Below are 14455 nucleotides of genomic sequence, written 5' to 3'. Positions count from 1 at the left end.
TGGTGCTACTTTGCCTCTCTCATGATGCCTTGGAAGTTCCAGCAGAGGATCACAGTTACTTGTATACCCATGTCCAAAAATGGTATTTTTTGTATTGTGGAAGGTCATCCTTTTCAACCAAGCACACAGATTTGGGAGAGATGAGTATAGAGCAGTGAAGGAGGAAGTGAATGCCTGCTTACACAGTCAAATAAGCATAATCAACCAGTGGGATCACAGATACTACAGCCAGATTACCCTTATAACCCTCTTTTGGTGTCTTGGGTTCTTAATGCTAGTCTTCTTGGTGCTTTTTGCACTTCTTTTGGGACTTGGGATATTTCTGCCACATATTCTGCTTTGTCCTTGTTTTGGTGTCATAGAGGGTTCATGCTACTATTGTTGGTGCTTTTTACCTCCTCTTGTTGTCTTGGAAGGCTCATGCCACTGTTGGCATGATGCCTTAAGGTATTCATGGCACTCTTGTTTGTGCCCTTTGTCCTATTTTGGTGCCTTAAATTGATCTTGCCATTACTGGTTTTACTTAGCTCCTTACACAACACCATAGTGTATGTTCCATGCAATTCAAGTCTTTCCCAATGAAATAATAGGAGTCTTGCTGCTATTATGCCTGATGTCTCAGTTATAGCACCTTAGAGGTCTTGGTGCCATGTCCCATATGCACCACCTCAGGGAATTTACTGTCACTCTGCCTACCTGTTATGCCCCTGATGTACCAGCTTGGGGGTTTTGTTGCTGCTTTGCCTACCTGCCTACCTACCTTGGCAGTTTTTATGTCTACATCTTGTTTTCTATGTCTACATCTTGTTTTCTGTTTGGATCTCAGCTTAGTTATGCTATACAACTTCATTCTATGTTATACTGGTGTGTTTTGTCCCCAAAATAAAAATGTGAAAAAGAAAAAATATATACAAGCTTCTCCTAACACCTCACCTCTTTTATGTTTTTTTTTTGTTCTACCCCTCTATAATCTCACCCTAGTTCTCCCCCCCCTGCTTCTATCTATATTTTACTGGGGTATTTGTTCACAAAATACAAATATGAACAAAGAAAAAAATATGTTCTTTTCTGGTTTTCCATCTTGCTATCTAGGAACTGTCTAGGCCTTTGTATTGTTTGGAAATGACCCCATTCTAAGCCTTGGGGAACAGAGCTCATCAACATGCATTAGTTCTAAAATTGCCACAGTTATCTAAGAAACAGATGGAATCATAACTGATTTAATGAGCCATTCACAGTTTCACTGTACTGACCATGTGTAAATAACATGTGTATGGCTCAGTCTTTATTTATGTCAGAAGCATATGCTACAGGTAAGATAAATCAAATAACCATGCTGCAATGCCTCTGAATGAGACAGGCATGTCACACTGATACTAATTTCCATGCACTGGCTGGGGGTACACCCTCTGTTTGCCAGTGGAAGGGAGGGCCATGGCTCAGTTGAGAAAGAAAAAGAGGTTACCCTGGTCTCCCCCATGGTTGGGAAGTGGGGTGGTCCCATGCTCTATAGAGAGAGCAATCATGAAAACCAGAGGAGCATGCACCTGCCAGTCACTGACCCTCTCCTTGTCCCAGCTGCTGGAAGAAAGTTCCAGTTCTGCATCTGTGCTCAGACCCTTGAGTTAGCTGCCAGGCAAATTGACCTTTCCTTGCTGAAGACTTCTCTGGAGGGGACCTGAAGGGGACATCATTTTTCATACCTTAGGATGCTTCCTGCTCTGTTCTGATTCTCTTAGTGGTTCTTTCAAAATTCTCTTCCTCTATGGTACTTGCCAACTCTTGGTCTTGCCCTAGCCATCCCTTGCTTTCCATGGTTATTGCAAATCACTTCATGCCTTTCATGCCACTTCAGGTACCACTTTACCCCTCCTGGTGCCTTGGGTTTTTGCATGCCACTCTTTCAGCTGTTTTGACTGTATCATTGCTTTGAGGGGTTTTCTGCATTTTTCATGGTTAGTTACCCTTTTATGAGCTACTCATGCTACACTTAAGAACATAAGACATTGCCTTCCTGGGTCAGATAGAGGGTCCATGAAGCCCAGCATCCTATTTACAACAGTGGCCATTCCAGGCTAAAAGTACCTGGCAAGTACCCAAACATAAACTATATCACATGCTACTGATGCCAGTAATTAGCAGTGGCTATTCCCTATTACTCCTCCAGTCTTGAAGGCTTTATGCCATTGTTGTTGGTACCTTTTGCCCCATGTTTGGAGTCGTGGATTTTTCTGGCCACTCAAGATTCTCTTTTGCTTCTCTGATGGGTTTTTTTCCATGCAATACAAACCTTTTCTAATACAATGATAGAGGTCTTGCTGCTATTTTGCCCAATATCTCAGGTGGCCCTGTCCTTTCGTGGATTACAAACTGGCTAAAAGACAGGAAAGAGAGAGTAGGATTAAATGGACAATTTTCTCAGTGGAAGGGAGTGGGCAGTGGAGTGCCTCAGGGATCTGTATTGGGTCCCATACTGTTCAATATATTTATAAATGATCTGGAAAGAAATAAGATGAGTGAGGTAATCAAATTTGCAGATGATACAAAATTGTTCAGGGTAGTTAAATCACAAGCAGATTGTGATAAATTGCAGGAAAACCTTCTGAGACTGGAAAATTGTGCATCCAAATGGCAGATGAAATTTAATGTGGATAAGTGCAAGGTGATGCATATAGGGAAAAATAACCCATGCTATAGTTACACAATGTTAAGTTCCATATTAGGAGCTACCACCCAAGAAAGATATCTAGGAGTCATAGTGGATAACACATTGAAATCTTCGGTTCAGTGTGCTGCGGCAGTCAAAAAAGCAAATAGAATGTTGGGAATTATTAGAAAGGGAATGGTGAATAAAACGGAAAATGTCATAATGCCTCTGTATCGCTCCATGGTGAGACCGCACCTTGAATACTGTGTACAATTCTGGTCACCGCATCTTAAAAAATATATAGTTGCGATGGAGAAGGTACAGAGAAGGGCGACCAAAATGATAATGGGAATGGAACAGCTCCCCTATGAGGAAAGACTAAAGAGGTTAGGACTTTTCAGCTTGGAGAAGAGACGGATGAGGGGGGATATGATAGAGGTCTTTAAAATAATGAGAGGTCTTGAACAAGTAGATGTGAATTGGTTATTTACACTTTCGGATAATAGAAGGACTAGAGGGCACTCCATGGAGTTAGGAAGTAGCACATTTAAGACTAATGGAAGAAAATTCTTTTTCACTCAATGCACAATTAAACTCTGGAATTTGTTGCCAGAGGATGTGGTAAGTGCAGTTAGTGTAGCTGTGTTTAAAAAAGGATTGTATAAGTTATTGGAGGAGAAGTCCATTACCTGCTATTAATTAAGTTGGCTTAGAAAATAGCCACTGCTATTACTAGCAATGGTAACATGGAATAGACTTAGTTTTTGGGTACTTGCCAGGTTCTTATGGCCTGGATTGGCATCTGTTGGAAACAGGATGCTGGGCTTGATGGACCCTTGGTCTGACCCAGTATGGCATGTTCTTATGTAGATATACCTCCTCTGGGGTCTTGCTGCCACTATGCCTAGCTGCCATGACCCAGATGTATCACTTTAGGGGTCTTGCTGCTAACATACCTATCTGCTATGCCCTTGATGTACAACCTTGGGGATCTTGCTACCGCTATGCCCACCTGCTATGCCTACGATATAACACCTTGGGCGTTTTGGTGTTTTCTTTCACTGATTTTACTGTTTTACCTCATTGTGGGTCTTTGAGCTCTTCTTGCCACTCTTGATGCCAGGTTGACATAGTCGTGATGCACTGGATTGCCTTAGCCTTTCTGATGATATATACCCACCAGTTTCATTAGAAGTGATTATAAAATCACAATTTGGGAGCCCCAAATAGGCTGCATTGTTTCCTTCATTGACTATAACAGTAAATGAATGAACAAATAAAATGAATAAGCAATTTTCTTTGTGTTTGAAACAAACCAAATGAATGACTGTAACCTATGAAATGAATGAGCAAACCAAAACAAATATTTTGACTCTGTACATGCTTAATAACAGTGCTATATGATATTTTAACCAGATAGGTCTAAGTCTCCAATAGAGTAGTTATAAATAAAGCTTACTTGTATATATATTTAAACCTGTCTTCCTTATTTCTGTTTCTGTATGTATTCATAACTTTTTATGTGTTTACTATTATCTAATTTAGAATTTCACTCAAAAAACTTTCTTTTTATTAGGGTGGAACAAGTGGCTTAACTGGTGTACTGGAATTTGGGCAAAATGGAGTTAATCCTAATGTCCTCTTTGAAATACTGGGGACAAATTACGGTGAAGATCTTGGCAGGGGCATTCGCAAGGTAAGTTTAAATTGAGGGGTATTGATTGAAAAAATGATTTCTGGAGTAAAGTAGTCTGGATCTCTAATTTTCACACTAAGTAATGATTACTATGTAGATGTATCTCTTTCTCCTCAATCTGTGTATGTGTGCATGTATTTGCATACATAAACTATACAAATAATTGTATAGATTAATTTATTTATTGGTTGATGGGAAAAACAGCAATTGTTACTTTAGGAGTGAGTTAAATCTATGGCAGCACTTTTCAGTGGTTTAGACAAGAATATTTGAGTAAACAGAAAATTATTATTGACCAGTATCATCAAATTTTCTTTATCTGCACTTTTAAATGATGTCAAAAGGAAAACATGAAATGCCATATTCACGGAATACTAGGGATGTGAATCGTGTCCTCGATCGTCTTAACGATCGATTTCGGCTGGGAGGGGGAGGGAATCGTATTGTTGCCGTTTGGGGGGGTAAAATATCGTGAAAAATCGTTAAAAATCGTTAAAAATCGAAAAATATCGAAAAATCGAAAAACCGGCACATTAAAACCCCCTAAAACCCACCCCCGACCCTTTAAATTAAATCCCCCACCAAATAACTTAAATAACCTGCGGGTCCAGCGGCGGTCCGGAACGGGCTCCTGCTCTGAATCTTGTCGTCTTCAGCCAGCGCCATTTTCCAAAATGGCGCCGAAAATGGCGGCGGCCATAGACGAAAAAGATTGGACGGCAGGAGGTCCTTCCAGACCCCCGCTGGACTTTTGGCAAGTCTCGTGGGGGTCAGGAGGCCCCCCACAAGCTGGCCAAAAGTTCCTGGAGGTCCAGCGGGGGTCAGGGAGCGATTTCCCGCCGCGAATCGTTTTCGTACGGAAAATGGCGCCGGCCATACGCGTATGGCCGGCGCCATTTTCCGTATGGAAAATGGCGCCGGCAGGAGATCGACTGCAGGAGGTCGTTCAGCGAGGCGCCGGAACCCTCGCTGAACGACCTCCTGCAGTCGATCTCCTGCCGGCGCCATTTTCCGTACGGAAAATGGCGCCGGCCATACGCGTATGGCCGGCGCCATTTTCCGTACGAAAACGATTCGCGGCGGGAAATCGCTCCCTGACCCCCGCTGGACCTCCAGGAACTTTTGGCCAGCTTGTGGGGGGCCTCCTGACCCCCACGAGACTTGCCAAAAGTCCAGCGGGGGTCCGGAAGGACCTCCTGCCGTCCAATCTTTTTCGTCTATGGCCGCCGCCATTTTCGGCGCCATTTTGGAAAATGGCACCGGCTGAAGACGACAAGATTCAGAGCAGGAGCCCGTTCCGGACCGCTGCCGTTCCGGACCGCCGCTGGACCCGCAGGTTATTTAAGTTATTTGGGGGGGGGTTCGGGAGGGTGGGGGATTTAATTTAAAGGGTCGGGGGTGGGTTTTAGGGGGTTTTAGTGTGCCGGCTCACGATTCTAACGATTTATAACGATAAATCGTTAGAATCTGTATTGTATTGTGTTCCATAACGGTTTAAGACGATATTAAAATTATCGGACGATAATTTTAATCGTCCTAAAACGATTCACATCCCTACGGAATACTGGAAAAATTCTAATCCCCTAAGAGTATGCTTTCCCTTGCAGTCAAGCAATATTTTCTGTTATTGATCTCTGTAATATTTCATACTTCCTTTTTATTTTTTACAGTTCATTGCAATATCTCCACTAAAGAGAATGTTCTATCCCAAGGAATCAAATGCTTTCATTTCCATTCTAGGATAAATTTAATAGCTTTTCAGCTTATGAATAAAGGTTTAAAGGATTTCCTTTTTGTTATTTTTGCATTACTATACTTTGTGTAGGATTTGGCATCCCTGGATTTGTCAATAGGCTCCCATTAAGCCTGTGCCTAGGGCAGCAAACATTTAGGAGCAGCGGGTTAACACTTGCTGCCTTCCAGCTCTGCTGAATATCATTCCGCACCGAACAGCCCTCTAATACCCTGTAACAGGCCTTCATAGGAGGTAGAGAGTAAAAGCTACAAAAGATCCCAGAGCCAGTAAAATCATAAATCTGTCCCTGGGATTTGGAGGTCATTTGCCATATTTTGTTGTACAATTGTATCATCTTGTCTACATTTCCATTGTACATAAAGAAGAAGTGCTGCTTTGGGTGTACTGTTCAGTCACCAAGTTGTGAATGGTGGGATATACTGTATATTAGGGTAGGTGTAGGATCCTTATTGCATAAGTTCCATGAAGAACAAATCGTGCAATGTATATAGTTTACTTAGAAGTTATTTAGAATTGGACGGATGAAGAAACTTGTGGTTGATATCAGTTGTGTACAGTAGCTGAAGGAGTAAACTGAAAATTTGTCAAAATGAAAGTGCCACATTTTCTGAAGTATAATCAAATTTAAGAACCCTGGTGCATGGCCCCTGACCAAGGGATGTCACTGCAAAGAGTGGGCTGGCTAAGTTGGGAAGGAGTATAAAATCGGGGGTAGAGGGAATCCCTAGGTAGTTATGAATGACAACTCATGGTGCTGGATCCCAGCCCCAGTTCTGGCTGAACTGGAAGTCCAAAGCAATATGACGTAATTGTCAGCTCCGCAAAACAAGATGATCTGAAGTCATCGCTTGCTCTGAGATCTACGTCAATTTAACTCAATATAATAATCATTTAGGTTCTTACACTAAATTGTCTATTGACTTGTTTTGCTGCTGTATAAAACTGTGCAATTATTTTTACTTCGGTGATACTTAACAGTACCTTGTAACAAAACATAAGGAACAGAAAAAAAGTTGAAAGATCTAAATTATGAAACCAATTCCAAATTTAACTACTGATCAAAACAATCAGAAACATACCAAGTCATACTGTGAGAAGCATCTTCATATGCACTCTAGTGTTCAGGCAAGGGAAAGCTTGTTAGCACAATGACAGCTTTACAAACATAAAATCACCAAGGGGAGCCTGTACATCCCAAAAAGATATCATGTCCACTAGTGCCCTGCAGTGCGCAAGCAAAACAGGTGTAAACCCCACAGGCATATTACAGAGCAACACAATTTGCATCCATTCTTGTGCTATCCCATATAATTTGCTAGTGGTTTTTCTATCATGAACAATTTGTCACTTTATGCTGGCTCCTTTCTCCTCCTTCCCCTCATCTCACACTAATTGTGATGTTGTTTGGAACTAAAAATTAGTAAATTGAGTAAAAAGACAGTTCCTACCATTGCAGGCTGACCTGCAAGCCATGCACACTTTCGTGTGTGTTCATATCACCATTACCGCAGCCTCTCCTTTGGCACACTCAACCCCCTCCCCTGCATGGCCCTCCCCTCCAGGCCAGAGGAAGCTGAGCAAGGCAGCATTGAGATATTGCATGACTAACCTACCCCCTGCAGCATCAACATGCAAAACAATATGATGCAGAAAATGGAAGCCCTGGCATGAACAACAACAAACTTTAATAGCCTAACAAGATCTCCAAAAGTATAGTTGTCCAGCTGGGGATGTTGGGGAAGAGGAGAGAGTGCTGAGTTTGGACTTGGAAGGGGGAGAGTGCTGGGGTCAGGCTTGTGGCGAAGAGAGAGTGGTGGGGTTTGACTCAGGTCAGAGAGAGGGGTAAGAGATCTGGGGGGACTCCTTTTTGAATGTGTTATTTTTAACAGGCAATGTCACTGGTGTGAGTTATCATCTGCACAATCTTTTTCCCCATATGACTGCAACAAATATCCTATGCGCTTTGATTCTTTTCAAATGTATGCTCGTAACTTGCTTAAAAACAAGAACCAGAACCAGAAGTTTGTTGTTAATATTTTCAACGTTAAATATGTCAGTCAGAAATTAAGCCTCTGTATATATTGGTATTGGGTAATGTCGTATTTTGAAAAAGGCCAATGAGGCTGAGTCATATTATTTGTGCATCCATTCTAAGCTTGGTGGTGATCACTATTAACAAGAAAATCAGTCAATCAAATTGACCGAGTCAGTCGTCCGGCAAATATCAGCGATATGCACAGCTGCACAAATATTATGAAGTGAACTGGCCTCATGACTTTAATAAAAAAATGGTTTAAAACTCAGCTTCTTCACTTGCTCCCAGCTTCACTTTTGATCTTATAAGCCCCAAACATAAATTGGTGATTCCTGGCTTCTGCTAGACAGTGCCTCAGCAACAACTTCACTGTTTAGAAAAATGCAAGAGAGAGAATTGAATATGGACTTTTTAATGTTCTTCCGTGTTTATTTTTTGGGTTATTGTTGAATGAGGAGCCTTGCATGTAATACATACCGATGCAGCTCAGCTTACTGAGAAATTAGCTAGCCAACGGAACCTCTGGCTTGAATTAGAAGGGTGCAGAGAAAAATTATTTTTGCAATAGTTCATTAGTTAATACATTTTATTTGTTTAGATATCATTTCAGTTTCTTAGTTGTCCATGTTCGATGGGAACATAGTTTAGCACCTTTGCATTGTTTGTCTTTCTTCCAACTTGTCTTTGGTCATTGCCAGATTTTATTTTATTTATTTGAATTATGAATGTTTAATTGTAAAATGCTACGACCCTCAGAATAGCCATTACAAAAAAGTTTAAATAATAAATTTAGGGGTCAGACAGTATTCAGTGACAGCATGGCAGACAAGTTTAACCAGTTAACTTTAATTGGTTACTTGTGTCTGAATATTAGCAGTACTTAACTAGTTAAGTGTGTGCCTTAGCAATAGGTTAAAACCAACTACACATTACACAAAGCTTGAGTGGTTAGATTTAGTGTAGGCCCTTTGTGGGGACAGAGTTGTCTGCAAAATATTAGGTGCTTTAACACTGAATATTGCACTAATCAGCTAAATTTGATAAGCCTACCCCTGACACGCCCTGAATAGGTCCCCGTTTTTGTTCATATAAATCTTCAGCAATTTTGTGTGTACAAAATTGAGCCAGACAGCGAAGGAAATATTCAGCCAGTTAAATGCATGCAGTTAGAAGCTAATTTTAACTGAAGAAAGCATTTGAATGTCAACCTCTTGAAGATAACTGGTTACCTGTCATGTAGTCCTTCCTCCAAAGCAGCCCTCCAGCATCAGTTCAACAGGATAGGTCAAAGAAAAGGAGGAGGCTTCCCCTCGGTAGTATAGGCATTGAAAAGGTTTGTTATTTGCCGAAACACAGACATTTTAATAGCAAGCTTCCTTCCCCATGACAACGGAAGAAATGGCACAGGCAGGCTTGCGGCTGGCAGGATGAAGTACAGAGAGCTAGACTTGGCAGAAGCGGGTGGGTGGCAGCATTGAGACAGATGGGGGCAGGCAGGCAGACAGATGTGGCTAGCTGTCAGGCAAGTGGTGGGGGCAGATATGGACGTAGAGTGGTAGCAGCAACAGCAGGCAAAAGAGTTGTACAGATGAGTGGGCAGGCTGGCCGACTGACTGACTGGGGGGGGGGGGGGGTGAGGAGGGAGGAGGGGCAAAGTAGGCACTTAATTTGAATTCAATTTAAACACTTACATACAAACTTCCTGAATCTTTCGCCTCCTCCAAAGCGGTGTAGGATCCTTTAAAACATGAATACATCATTACATAACATATCGGATGTAACACTTAATAGCATCAGCGGATGGCACAGCCAGGCAATTTGTTAGAGTGAGAGCAGGCTAGGTAGTTTTGTGCCACGCTCCAGAGCAGGGGACCCAGATAGAAAGTTAAAAGTACAGGGTAGAAGAGAGGTGGCCGGCGTGACACTTTACACCACGCCTTGGAATCTCATTGCAGTAGGCACTGATAAGGAGACACGGGCACCCGCTTGAAGGCCCAGGTGGCTGGGCCTGAGGCAGCCCAAGTTCAAAGACCTTGGTAGAGAGGGGAGGGCAGCATTGCTGCCCCAAACTGAGGAGGGAGATGCAGATTCATCCTTAGATATTTACTAATAAAGAGGAAGATAAAACCCTGAAAAGTGGCAAAAAGTACTGCAATAGAAATAAGGAAACTTTACCCAGCTTCCCATTGGAATGCCCAGTGCTCGCATGGAGTGGGTGGCAGAGGAAGTAGGATTGTCCTCAGATGTCCTCAAGCTTTGTAGTGCTCACAGGAAGTTCTTCTTGTTTAGGACGTATATTGTAAAGGTCTTCAGGTAGGTTTTTTTTTCACATTGCAATTTTTCCATATTATATCACTAAGATTTATATTCTTTCATCTCTTCTTGATTAGGATTTGTTACAAAAGCAATTTTAGTATTTATTGTAGTAGAACAAAATTTCATTCATTGGTTACTTCATTAAAGTACTTTTTACCATCTGACTTACTATTAGTCTTTGCAGAGAAAGAGAAGAACAATGTTTTATTAGAAATGCATGGATATGTTACCATTAAATCACTTTGGTAATTTTGGAAAATGACAATTCCTTTGTAGAATTTATCTGGATCTACTAATATATAAGGAGAACGATTTTTAAAGATTTTTACTTGGGTAAAAGCTGCTTAATCAAACAAACAAACAAAAAAAAACAAACCTCCCAGTGAAATGCAATAATACCAATAAATCAAATAAATTCACTGTCAAGAGAAGAGTAACTGTTAAATTATACAAACTTGCAGATTCCACAAAATGCAGCTATATGATATTAATGGCAGCCAAATTTATTTCAAAAACAGGAAAAGAAAACCTCACAAATATAAACTTTAGAAAAAAAATGATGTTTGTAAGTTTCCTTCATGGATAAAATCCCTTCCCATGTGCATACAGATAAGTGAAGGTTTGTACAATTAAAATTAGTACAAACATAGGTAATGGTAATGGGGCCACTTGCCAATAGTGATCATAATACTATCAAATCTGACTTAATAACTGGAGGGAATATAATATTTTTCAAATGATTGTATTGCCCAAGTGACTTTATATGTTTCAAATGATGATACCCTGTTATTTGTCAAAGCTGGGTTTGCATCAGTTTGAAATATTGCTATGGGAATACCTGTGGAAGAATGCAAAACCGAGGGTAGCTTTGACTAAGTTAATACAAAAGTGGGCACAAGGGGGTTTAGGAGCGGCGGACCTGAAATTATATAATGCGGCTTGCAACTTAAGACATGAGATGGATTGACTATTAGGACCCCATTTTTATAATCCTATGAGAGTGGAGAAGGAATTGTTTTCTCCTTTTGAGAGGGCTTTGTTTTGCATTCTTTATTTGCTGCCTTGCCGGGACACCTGAAAGGTAGCCATCTGGTTGTACCCTTGGTCCAGTCCTGGAGATTCCTATGCTCTTACTTCAATTAAAAGGTTTCACTACACAATTTTAGCCCTTGATGAGTAACCAACAATTTTTTTCTGGGAACTCATAATCAGATATATATACAATATGGGCTGCTCCAGGCTTGACAGTAATTGGGCAGTATTTAAATGAAGACAAGGTGTTTAAATCCTTTCAAGAAATGTCCATAGACATTTGGTGTGGAACAGAAGCTTTTTTTTTTTGCACTTATGCAAACTAGGCACTATATTCAGTCTCTTAAAATACAGGATTGTGCCAATGACAATAGGGAATTTTTATCAGACATGTTTCAGGTAGAGGATCTAGACTACCACGCAAATTCTTACTTTTATCATGAATTGATGGGGAAAAAAAGCAAAATCCAGATTATGAATGGATTGTGCAGAAGTGGAAATTAGAGCTTGACCTAGGCTTGACAGAGACACAGTGGGGTAGATTTTAAAAGGTGTGCGCACGTGTGTCCATGTGCGTGCGCGGTTCCTGGTGTGCACATATGGACACAGCCGCGCTGGGTTTTATAATCCATGCGCGCAAGTGTGGGTGGCGCATGCGAGGGAGGTGAATTTTAGTAAGTTACTCGCAGCGACTCAATCGGGCCTTCCCCTACCCCCCTTCCCTACCCCTTCCCTACCCCTACCCTTCCCTACCCCTTCCCTACCCCTACCCCTTCCCTACCCCTTCCCTACCCACCTACCTAAACTCCCTCCCTCTTCCCCTCTCCTTCCCACCCCCTAAACCCTTCGTTTTAACTTACTTTTGTTTTGCTTTACTACTTACTACTACCCTGGAGCAGAAGTAGTTTGTGCACGCCGGCCAACTGCCAGCACATGCTTCCCCAGGACAGTGGCTAATGGCTGCTGTCCCTGCCAGCCTGGATGGCCAGCGCCATCTTTAAAAATGGTGCGGGCCATCCAGTGTACCTACCATGTGACAGGGGCCGACCAATGGCACCGATAGCCCCTGTCACATGGTAAGAGCAAAGGGCCATCTGCGCCATTTTGATTAGTGGCAGCAGACAGCCTGAGCACGGGAGAATGCTCCCGGAACCCCCGCTGGACCACCAGGTATTTAAAAACATTTTTTGGGGGGTCCGGAGGGTAGGGGGATACTAACAAACTCATTTTAAAGGGTCAGGTTGTGTTTTTAGGTTGTGTCCTTTCTTCCCGCCCCCCCCCCCCCCATAACTATAAGAAAACCCACTAAATTAATCGGGGAGTTTCCTATCACTATCGGGGACCTCCCAGATATCTGACGATATTGAAAATATCGGATGATATTTTCAATCGTCAGATAAACGATTCACATCCCTACTATTTTGCAATGCTAGTTTGAGGAGGATCCTCCAATAATGACACAGCTGAGGAATAGATTCATCATGTGTATCTGTGAACAATATGCGGATAAAACAATATACAGAGGAAGTAAAACGTTTTCTTATGGATATGAGACCCTAACTTGTAATCTTTGCTGCATAGGGCTAGGAGTCTGGTCCTCAATGACTTCTGTGTCCACGTGAGTACATGCAAGGGTGCATTTTTAGTTGAAATGTCCTTAGGATGGGTTGCTAGGGGGGGGGGGGGTTAGGGTGTATTTGGCTGTTAAGGAATGTGTTTTATGTTTGTAGAATGGGGCATGGGGGAAGTAAAAAACCATGGTCTTGATCGTGTTACAATACCTCTGTTGGAAGAGTTATATATGTTTTTGAAAATCAATAATAGAGATTTAAAGATAACTGGAGAGAGTATTTTCTGAGAAATCTGCAAGTTTTTTTACTTGACAGTGAATTTCTTTAGTTTTGTTAAATAATTTTTTACACATGTATAAAACCCCTTTGAAAATTTCCCATCCCCCTCTGAGGTAAACATACCTATGCTAATCACAGCACAAAAAGGAGCAGACTCCGGTGGAGAGAGGTCGAGAGGGGAAAGTATACACAAAAGCCCACATTTTCAAAGGCCCATGTGAGTAAAAACTGGGGTTTACATGTGTGGCCGGATTTTGCACGGGCTGCGCGCATTTTAAAATGGATCCAGCTACGCATATAACTGCCGGGCCCTGAAAAAGGGGCAGGTGGAGGGAGGGGGCATAGTTTGGGTGGAGAGGGGCAGGGTGGGGCGGGACAGAGGCCAGCCGGGACATTGGCCATTAGTTGCTGTTCCAGGAAAATTGTGCACCGGCAGCTGGCTGGCGTGCAGAGATTACTGCTGCTCCAGAGGAATAGTAAGTAATAAAATGAAAAATGTTGGGAAAGGTAGGTTAGGTTTAGAGGGTGGGGAGGAGAGGTGAAGAGGGAGGAAGTTTAGGTAGGAGGGTAGGGAAGTTCTCTCCCAGTCTGGTCCAATTAAGGAGCAGACTGGGAGGAAACTGGGGATGGCCTAATTGCATCGCCGTACGTATTTAACGAAAATTTGCTCCCCCTTGCTGCGCCACCCATACATGCACGCGTGAATTTTAAAATCCAGCACGCATGTGCACGTAGCCATCAGATTTTATAACATGTGCGCCAGTGCACACATGTTATAAAATCGGCGCGTCCTTGTGCACGTGCCGGGAACAGCATGCACATGGATGGCCGCACGCTCCTTTTAAAATCAACCTCAAAGCTTTTATTTTGAAATCCCCATGCATACTTTCTGTAGGTGAACTTTTACCTGTTTTAAAGCAGATACAAATCTCGGTGGGTACACTGAACTTACTGTCTGCGGCCACTGTGATTATCAAAGGGAAACTCCATGCAGGGTTTCCCTTTGTAAATACTGTAAGCTTGTTAATTGATTACACTGATATAGTTGACTCCTAAAAGGGTTCATTAGTAATCTATACTTTGTTTTCATATACTTAAATATTATTGAAAGAAGCATCATTCA

General features: G+C 42.0%; 1 protein-coding gene across 1 annotated transcript in view; it reads left to right on the top strand.

Moving 5' to 3' along the window:
- GRID2 (glutamate ionotropic receptor delta type subunit 2) overlaps positions 1-14455 on the top strand; it is a 2300191-nt gene that overhangs the window by 1308439 nt on the left and 977297 nt on the right. The window contains exon 8 of the mRNA XM_029609341.1: positions 4224-4343. Within this exon, the coding sequence (XP_029465201.1) occupies positions 4224-4343 (120 nt within the window). The remainder of the gene's footprint in view (positions 1-4223; positions 4344-14455) is intronic.

This window comes from Rhinatrema bivittatum, chromosome 1 (genome assembly GCF_901001135.1).
Source record: "Rhinatrema bivittatum chromosome 1, aRhiBiv1.1, whole genome shotgun sequence".
Classification (NCBI taxonomy): Eukaryota; Metazoa; Chordata; class Amphibia; order Gymnophiona; family Rhinatrematidae; genus Rhinatrema; species Rhinatrema bivittatum.
This window is presented reverse-complemented; position numbering and strand designations above follow the sequence as displayed.